The following is a 10,081-nucleotide window of genomic DNA, read 5'->3' on the forward strand; positions in this document are numbered from 1 at the left end:
GGAGGGATAACATCCCAGCTCAAGTACAAGATGCAGAGCAGATAGGGTATGTAACCCATTGCACTAATACAGATTTAATAGGACCATCACACAGGGAGGTAGCACAGGCTGGGAGTTAGGAGATACGAGTTCTATTCTCAGCCCTGACCTTGGGCAAGTCTCTCCATTTCCCCTCTCACTTCATGTCCATTAGATGGTTGGCTGTTTGGAGCAGGGACCATCCCCTGGGGGTTCATCTACACTGCAATAAAAAACCCAGCGTCTCAGAACCTAAATCAACATGGGCTCAGGCTGTGAGACTAAAAAATTTCAGTGTAGACGTTCTGGCTTAGGCTGAAGTCTGGGCTCGGAAAACCCGCTGTAAAGGGTGGGTCCCAGATCCCCGGGTCCAGCCCAAGCCACTACACTGCAATTTTTAGCCCCGCAGCCCGAGCCCGCATAAGCCAACCTAGACCAGCCACAGGTCTTTTATTGCAGTGTAGACATACCTTATGTGAACGTACCACATCTAACATGATGGGGCCCACATCTCAGTTGCAGCCGCTAAATACGAATGGAATGTTATATATTTGTAAAGTATTTTGAGCTCTCCAGATGAAAAGCACTAGATAAGAGCTGGAGGGTTGTGTGAGATATACACATTGCTCTAGCTCTTACCTACCGATTTTCATCTGGAGATCTCAAAGCACTTTACACAGGTGGTTTCAGTCTCATTGTCCCCATCCTACAGACGGGGAAAACGAGGCACAGGGATGGGAAGCAACTTGCCCAAGGTCACCCAGCAAGCCTGCGGCAGAGCTGCGAACAGGTCCCCTGAGGCTCTATCCGCCAGGCTGCAGAGAGAGGATGGGCGAGAGGGGAGGAGCGGAGCTGTCCCATGAAAGGATCTTGATGTCCCAAATTACAGGTTGAATGATGACCAAGAACAGGCCCCCGCTGGCACGACCCTTCAGCCTTGGGAAATCAGTGCCTCTGGCACCTTTGCCATACAATCAATATTTTACTTTCAGTGAAACAAAGGACAAATGCGCCAAGTCCCTTGATTGACTTGCTGGCTCAGGGAGGTCTGCCCTGCCCCGTGCCAGAGCTAATGTTAGTTTGTCTACTTAAAGATTCAATAGACTGCGGGGGAGGGAGTGACACTTCTTCCAAGGAACTTGGTTTCTATTTGCCTGTCTCCTCACCCGCCTCTTCAGTCTTGAAGCTTTGCTCAGTAAGGAAGATTTGTAAGGAGGAGGGAGGGAAAAGGAGAGCAAGAAATCCATGCTGCTGCTAAAACAAATGGGAGCAAGGGCTGTAATTGGCATGGAGCAAAGCTGCCATATTAGCAGAGTTAAGCACCAGAACAGGTTACCAACAGGGATGTGGAACCTGTCATTAGCGGTTTTTAAGAGCAGGTTAGAAGACAAACACCTGTCAGGGATTCTGTAGGCTTACTTGGCCTGCCTCAGCACAGGGGACTGGACCAAATGACCTATCGGGGTCCCATCCCGCCCTGCATTTCTATGATTTGATGACTGTCAAAGGCACAAAGAGCAGGCAGGTGCTCTATGATGCTAAAGCCCTACTCCCCTAACACCTTGCATTACAGGATCCCAAAGAGCTTGACACCGATTTATCCTCACAACCCCCTCGTGTGGGAGGAAAATCCCATTACCCCCATTTTACAGATGGGGAAACTAAGCGGGGAAGCAACTTGCTGAAGGTCTCCCAGCGAGTCAGTGGCCAAGCCAGGATTAGAACTCAGGGGGTCCTGGCACCCAGCCCCTTGCTACACCCAACAGACTATGGTCTGGTTTAGTAGAGGAAGGTGGGTGAGCATTATCTTCTCTTTATAGATAGGTTAGATTAAAAGCTTTTTGGGACAGGGCCTGTCTCTCACCAATAAGGGGAAGTGACCTGTCTGATGTCATATGTCCAATTTGGTGACAGAAACAGAACCCAGGAGTCTCATCTCTCGAATGGCTCTAATCACTAGATATCATTCCCTTTATCTCTAGATCTCAAAATGCTTTACAGAGGAGGTCAGTATAACTGTCTCCCCATTCAACACATGGGGAAACAGACAGATGGGAAGTGACTTGTCCAAAGCCCCCCCCAGCCAGCCAGTGGCAGAGTTGGGAATAGAACTCGGGGCTCCAAGTCCCAGTCTAGTGTCCTACATACCAGGCCACATTCCCTTCTCATTGTTGTTAATACAATGAGAGGCTGATTTTCAGAAGCATCAAAGGGATTTTTAGGTGCACAAATTCCATTCAAAGTCAATATGACTTGGGTCCCTAAATCCCTTGGGTACTTTTGATCACCTCCTTCCTTATTGCTTGGTTTGTTTATTAATCTGTAGAGCTAATCAGAAGTATTTTAAGTTTTTAAAGACCACTGTGTTAGAGTCTCTAGATCGCTAACAGAACTTTTGCACAGACTTTAAATATATTTTTTAAGTAGCGATTTTTGAAGAAAGAACCCATAGGATGGGGTGTGGGGAGGGGTGAATCAATCTCTCAGTTACTCATCTACCAATCCTTTAGCTCAGAGGAGTGAAAGGGTTAACAAGTGCTGCGGTCCATTTTAGGGATGGGATGACTAAAGCAGCATCATTAAGTCTGTTAATATGCTTTTCAGCTCATTTTTCATTTATAGATTCATAGATTCTAAGACTGTGATCATCTAGTCTGGCCTCCTGAATAGCACTGGCCCAAGAACTGCCCTGAATTAATTCCCGTTTGAACTAGAGCGTATCTTTTAAAAAACACCCCCAGCCTTGAAGAGAAACATCCAACCGTTGTATGGCTCTGGTCCATTCCAATTGCCCCACTGCCATGCCTGGCTGATGAGACATTTCCAAAAGTTTGGGCATCAAATGGCTCAGGCACCAGACAGGAACTCAAAAGACCCAGGTCCAATTCCCAGCCCAAGTCACTTGGCCTCTCTGTGCCTCAGTTTCTCCTCTAAAGGGAAGACGATAGTTATTTCTTTCTCCCCCCTTTGTCTAAGGAATTCAGGCCAAGGACTTTGTCGCACAACATGCATGTTGGATTGGTTTAGTCTGCAGAAAACCGAGGGGGATAACAGTTTAAGTACACAAAAGATTGTTACAAGGAGGAAAGAGAAAAAAATATTCTTAACTTTTGAGGATAGGACAAGAAGCAATGGACTTAAATTGTAGCAAGGGTGATTTAGGTTGGACATTAGGGAAAACTTCCTGTCAGGGTAATTAAGCACTGAAATAAATTTCCTAAGGAGGTTGTGGAATCTCCATCACTGGATATTTTTATGAGCAGGTTAGACAAACACCTGTCAGCAATGGTCTAGATAATATATAGTCCTGCCTTGAGTACAGGGGACTGGACTAGAAGACCTCTCGAAGTCCCTTCCAGTCCTATGATTCTACGTATAGTACTGATCACAATGGGGCCCTGATCCATTCTAGGCATTGTTATGACGTAAATAAAATAGAAAAATTGTGACTGCTTCACATCGTCCTTACCACAAGACCACAGAACCCAGATGCTTAGACTGGCTACCTAAACTAGTCTACCAAGAAAACCTCTCCATCCTATGCTAATCAAGAGTAAACTGATTGATAAACTCATTGCCAAAATAACATCCTCATTGTTCCTTCAGTGCATCACAGCCAACACATTGAGACACCGATCAAGGCCCTGTCACACTGGGCACTGCACAGACTGTGAGGACCAGACCCTGCCCGTAAAGAGCCCCCAATCTGAACAGACCAGGCAGACAAGGACTGATCATCCCCATTTTCCAGTATAAAGCCCCGATCCTACCAACACTTATGCACATTTAATTTTACCTCCATGAGTCACTGTTAGGCACACGATAAGAAGTGTTTGCAGGATCAGGGCCTAACAAACAAAAACTAGACAGACAGACAACGGGTGGGAATGGAAAAGAGGCCCTGAAAAGGGAAACACAAGGTCAAACAGGAAATCAGTGGCAGAGCTGGGAAGAGAATCAAGGTCTCAGGCTACCCACTAGGCCACAAAGCTACTCTGATGGAGAACTGTGCAGCTCGCTGGCTGATGAGTTAGAGAGAGCCAGACTATAAAGAAAAGAGATTTTTGGCAGACAAAGAATGTAAGCAACTAACTGAGCAAAGTGCTGGATTCAGAAATCTAAACAGAGGCAGACACACAGCTGCAGGCTATGAAAAAGCTTATCAGCTGCTTTTGGAATTTACTCAAGTAGTTTGGGTTTTGTTTAACTAATTCCATGATTTTTTTTTTATTTTAAAAAAATGAATGAATGAGATTATGTGCTTGCGATCCCCAAACCCAGGGAAATCTGTAGTGTTGGCAGTGATGCTCCTCAGAGTTAAAGGGACATCAATTTAAGATTAATCTCCAAATGTATGGTTAGCAGGGTTGTCTTTTTAAAAAGTGGCATTATTATTTAAACAGCACCAGAAGGCATCTCATGTGCTCTGCAGTGTTAAGATGCCAACACCTCTGACCTCACCCTGAAGGCATCCTGATTTAAGTTGATAACCTTACAGATAAGTTTCAGAGTAGCAGCCCTGTTAGTCTGTATTCACAAAAAGAAAAGAAGTACTTGTGGCACCTTAGAGATTAACAAATTTATTTGAGCATAAGCTTTCGTGTCCGATGAAGTGAGCTGTAGCTCACGAAAGCTTATGCTCAAATAAATTTGTTAGTCTCTAAGGTGCCACAAGTACTCCTTTTCTTCTTACAGATAAGAGATCAGGGTGGGGTTACAACGAAGAGCAGCGATTAAGCAGTGGAGTTTGGTTCATTACCTCCACAATTTCCATTTCCTTTTTTTTTTTTAAATATACATACATAAAAAACACAGTTTTCCAGTTATTTGGAGAAGGCTTTCAGAGGGTTAGAAGGGAGAAATGTGATTTATTTGCAAAGAAATGTTGCCAAATCATGAGTCTTTTGATAATTGTTTTTCTTAAACCCCCTGGTCCTGCAGTCAGGAGGTTACATGAGAATCTTTCACTTCTAGCCCTTGTGGTCAGAGAAAAACTTGAAAACATGACCCCTAATGGCAAAACAAAAACAAAATACACCACACACACCACAGAAGGCAAACAAACAGAACCCAACAGTGCAACCTAATGGGTAGGTCACTGGACTGGGACTCAGGAGACTTTGTTCTATTCCTGGCTCTGCCACTGATTTTCTGGATGACTTGGGCAAGTCACTACCTCTCTGTGTGCCTCAGTTTCTCTGTCTGCATAATGATACCTCCTTTGCAAAGCACTTTGAAATCTAAGTGTTAAGTTCTGTTTATTTGCCTCCCGATTTCATTTCATGTGTTTTTTTTTTTAAACATATTCATGGGACTACTCATACAGTAAAATGTTTAGTTTGTGTGTAAGTGTTTACAGGATCAGGGCCTTGAGTGCTTTTGAAAAAAAAAAACACACACATGGATTTCTAGGTAGCTTCAGGAAATCCAACCAAACAGCTGTACAAGGGGCATGAGAACCAGAAAGTGAAAGTAACTAAAAACAAAAGTGAAACAGACTAGCTTATGTAAACATACACATGGAGCAGTAGTGATGACAGGTCAATATTCTTTCAGTCTCACCCTTCCAACATCATGTAATTCCCAACCAACAGGTAGGGATTTATTAAGAATAGAATCTTTTTGTCTTCATAGTTAACACATTACATCTGAGCAACTTCTGCTTTGCCACTGCTGGCTTAAAAATAACAGCCATGATTTTCAAAAGCAATGAGTCATTTTGTAGGACCGAACCCAACGCGCTTTAAAAGGGGTTTGAATTTCAGAGAATGTAAAGTACCTGCCATAGCCACAATGGAGCTATGACAGTTTACATCAGCTGAGGATGTGACCCAGGGTGTTTCAAGTTGGGCACCAAAAAACAGAAGCATAAAAAAAACCCACCAGTCATAGTGGGGGGGATTGGGGGGAAAAGGGGGAATCTATGCCCAAAAATAGAAAGCTCATATGAAACTCTCCACTGATGTGAATAATTAACCTGAAGGAGTTGAGTCTTGATTGTCTAGCAAATCAGATCACAGAGCTAGAGAAGGGGGAGGGGCAAATGCACTGATTAACAACATTTGGCTAACTGGATGCTCAGGAATAGCTCACAAAACCCCCATCTTGCAATCTGATCTCTCCACACAAAACCCAGCCCAACAATGTGGTACCTGCTCAAACCAGACCGAAAGATCAGGCCAAACCACTAGCAAAAAACAGAAGTGGTAATGATCCTGCATCCTATATTTGCTTCAGACTGAAAGCTCTTTGTGGCAGAAAACCCTTCTTTGCAGAGAGAATTTAAAGTGCCAGGCGCTGCATGTACCCCCACAAGATTCTGCTCACTCAGCCAAGTTGTTATTTATTTATTTATTTTTATATAAAAGGGGGAATATTTATAATTCCAGTTATGATGGCAAACAGAGGAAAAAGTAAATCAAGTATTATTTTCCACTGACAGCCTTGCAAGATTTGCTGTATAAATAATGCTCCTTGGAATTAATCCATCTAGATGGGAATGGCGAGGAGGGCTGTTTTGGGATGAACTTGGAATCAGAAACTTTTGCTTTTCAAGTGTTTTGGTTTCCTCGGCACCAGGGTTGTCAGCTGGAGTCACCACTAACAAGGCCAAAGATTCAGGCTCCCCAGTAAATATAAACTAGAACTAGCATGACCCTGGTTACAACAAAATTAGAGGCGAGACCTTTATCTCAAAGATAGAAACATACCCCCTTTAACACAGCTACCAACATGCCAGAAATTCACTGATTTATTTCTGTACAGAGTAGGCTAATTTTAAAAGGTGCTCAAGAATTACATTATAGCATCAAGTAGGTTACACATTCTACCTTAAGGTCCTTATCTGACCTCCATTATTGTAGTATGTGAGCTCACAATCTTTACCATATTTATCCTCCCAAACCCTCTGTGAGGAAGGATCACCCTCATTTTACAGTTGGGGAACCTCAGGCACAGACAAACGAAGGCCAAGATGCTCAAATGTATTTAGGCTTTTAACTTCCATTGATTTCCAAAGTGACTTGCCCAAGGTTACAGAGGAAGTTTGCAGGAGGGCAGGGAATTAAACAGATCTCCCAAGTCACAGATCAGTGTCCTGACCAGGGGCCATCTTCCTCTCTATTCCTAGATTGTTAAATTATTCAGTATGCTGATCTTGGAAAGTTATTGCAGATTCTGACTGTCCCCATACCTTTCGTACAGTCAGAGCTGATAAGGCTCCTGTCCCCTGCCCCTCCCCCCCCCCCGCCCAAATACGATAATTGAGAACCTGCATTGCTGAGTCAATTAACATTATAAACAGAGTCTTTCATTCTGTTTAAGAGAGCCCAAAGGTCCAGCTATCTTACTTTGGAAGGCAGCCTCAGATTCTGTATAATGAAACCTTCTATTTTACTGAATGCTAGAATATACTCACAGATGAAGCATGAGGCTAGGAGCCAGGAATTTCCCTGGCCTCCAACTTACTGTGTGGTCTTCCTTGAGCCACATAAAACTGGAGTTTTCAGAGTACCCTAGGGGAGTTAGGAGCCCAGGTGCTATTACATTTGCATACTTTTCATCCCCTTTAGCCCCATTAAAAGTTCACTGATTCAATCCCCCCCAAAACATGGGGTGTCTGAAGATGAACATTTATGCAGAACTTAATGCATAGTATGGAATCTTTTCCACAGCCTACAATCTGCTTTGACTCAGGCCCGTTAATTGGCAAGTCACATTATGACTCCTGCAATTCAGAAAGTGGGAAGTCAGCCACCCAGGAGCTTAAAAAAAATAAAGAGATTCAGCAGAGATGTGCGCTGTTTAACATCTGAAGAGTCAAAACAAGATAAACTCCCGTAATTGAGGCCTCGGAAAACATGCTCCCTGCAAACCTTCCCAGTTACATTGAGCGTTCTGCAAAATCGTGTGCTTTGGAAAAGTGAGCTGTAGCTCACGAAAGCTTATGCTCTAATAAATTTGTTAGTCTCTAAGGTGCCACAAGTACTCCTTTTCTTTTTGCGAATACAGACTAACACGGCTGCTACTCTGAAACTCACCACAGCAACACGGCTGGAGGCAGGGCAGGTTCTTCCCCCTGCCACCCCCCCCCCAAAAAAAAACTGGAAGCAAAAGAATAAAATCCTTATAAACGTAGAAAGCATGTACCCCAAACGTAGGGCGTATGGTGGGGAAGAGACCGTAGATTACTTGGAAAATAAGTAGATCGCACACACTGCATCGTCCAAACTCCACAAGGCACCACGTTTCAAGGGGGGGGGACGACGGGGGGGACTTTATCAACAGCCTCTCCTCCAGCTTATTTTCCACCAAATGCATCCGATGAAGTGAGCTGTAGCTCACGAAAGCTTATGCTCTAATAAATGTGTTAGTCCCTAAGGGGCCACAAGTCCTCCTGTTCTCCTTCCTCCAACTTACTTTCTGTTCACGATCCACCCAGCCGGTTGCATCCCCTCATTTCAAGGGGAGCGGGCCAGGCCCTTCCCCACCCCGCAGGCTCAGAAGTTGCCCTGGCCAGCCGACCTAGCCCCGCCGGAGTCCCAGCTTTACAGAGGCTGGAGGCGTTTGCTGCTTGTTGCAAACGGGAGAGCCGATGACATGAGCCCCCCCGCTGCAAGAAACTTTGCGAAACGCTCCCTGCCCAAGGGAAGAGCAGCGCGCGGAGAAGAGAAAGAAGAAGGGGCGCGGGGGCGGGGGCGGGGGCGGGGGCGGGGGGGGGGGCGAAGCTTTCCGTGACCGGTTCGAGCCCAGGCGCCATCCCAGGGAATAAGGGGCAGAGCGGGACCGACCGCGAAACGACTCCCCCTTCCCCAGCCCACCCCCGTGAAGCAGTTTCTGGTAAACGCTTCACGTGGGTGGACACGGGCCGAGAATCCACTAGTCATGGCAAGGGAAGGGAAAGGGGGGGGGGGGTGCGGCAGAAACCACCCCCCCCTCCCCTTTTTTAATGACTTCCACACACAGACGAGAAGGAGAAATTTACAAACTCCCCACCCCCAGCTAAACAAAAGAGAGAGGGGGGGAGGGGTGCCCGATGCCCAACCCCCTCCGATCCAAAGGGGGGGGGTGCCCCCAACACCCCCCCCCCCAGCGGGAGGGGGGGGGGCAGCCGTTGTTTTCCTCGCCCTCTCCCTGGCCGCCGGGGCCCACCCTGCCGCCAACCTTCCCCTCAGGCGCCGCCGCCGCCAGGCCCGGGGGGGGGGGGCGGGGGGAGGCAGGGCCCCCCCCCCGCGCGAGAGAGACGCTCGCTCACCTGTGGAAGAGCTGGAGGGGGAGCGGGCTCCCTGCGGCCTCTCGCCTGCGCCTCTCGGTCCCCGCCCCTGCCCAGTGACGCGCCCGCCGCCGCGCGAGGCGCTGGTCAAGCCCCAGCAGTCGAGCGCGGAGAAACCGATCGGCCGCCCGAGGCCTCCGCCGCCGGCGGGGGGGGGAGGGGCGTTTCCGGGCTGAGGCCACGCCCCACACTGCTGCCGCCGGCGCCGCGCGGCCGCTCCTCCGGGGGCGGGGCGCGGCTCGCGGGGCCGGGAGGGCGGCCGGCTGAGGCGGGGGGAGGGGGGAGGGTAGCGGGATGGATACCGGGATCGACTGATAGACTGAGACGGGGATCGATAGATAAATCAGTAGCGGGAGACGGGGATCAACAGAGACAGAGAAAGAGAGACGCGGATAGCTGGATAGATAGATACGGGATCAGTAGAGAGATGAGGTGTCTGAGGATTGACAGATACATGTGGGGATCAATAGAGAGATGGATACAGGGACCAATAGATGAGAGATGTGAGGATCGATAGATACGGGGATCAATAGATGAGGTGTCTGAGGATTGACAGATACATGTGGGGATCAATAGAGAGATGGATACAGGGATCAATAGATGAGAGATGTGAGGATCGATAGATACGGGGATCAATAGATACTGTACAGGGATCAATAGAGAGATGAAGTGTATGGGGATCGACAGATACATGTGGGGATCAATAGAGAGATGAGGTGTATGAGGATTAATAGATACAGGGATCAATAGAGAGATGAGGTGTATGTGGATCGATAGATCCTACTTCCTGAG

At 47.1% G+C, this 10,081-nt stretch overlaps 1 protein-coding gene across 2 annotated transcripts in view; it reads right to left on the reverse strand.

Annotated features, from left to right (window-relative positions):
• CERS2 (ceramide synthase 2) overlaps positions 1–9,430 on the reverse strand; it is a 47,148-nt gene extending 37,718 nt beyond the window's left edge. The window contains exon 1 of one of the 2 annotated variants that reach the window (XM_038383536.2): positions 9,272–9,430. Coding sequence is in view for 1 of the 2 variants with exons in the window: in XM_043502264.1 (XP_043358199.1) it covers positions 8,437–8,468 (32 nt within the window). In the remaining variant the exon portion in view is untranslated. Of the gene's footprint in view, positions 1–8,436; positions 9,165–9,271 lie in introns of those variants that run through there. The other variant, XM_043502264.1, reaches the window with a different exon arrangement.
• Between the last annotated feature and the right edge of the window lie 651 nt (positions 9,431–10,081).

The sequence above is a fragment of the Dermochelys coriacea genome, chromosome 24 (assembly GCF_009764565.3).
Source record: "Dermochelys coriacea isolate rDerCor1 chromosome 24, rDerCor1.pri.v4, whole genome shotgun sequence".
NCBI lineage: Eukaryota > Metazoa > Chordata > Testudines > Dermochelyidae > Dermochelys > Dermochelys coriacea.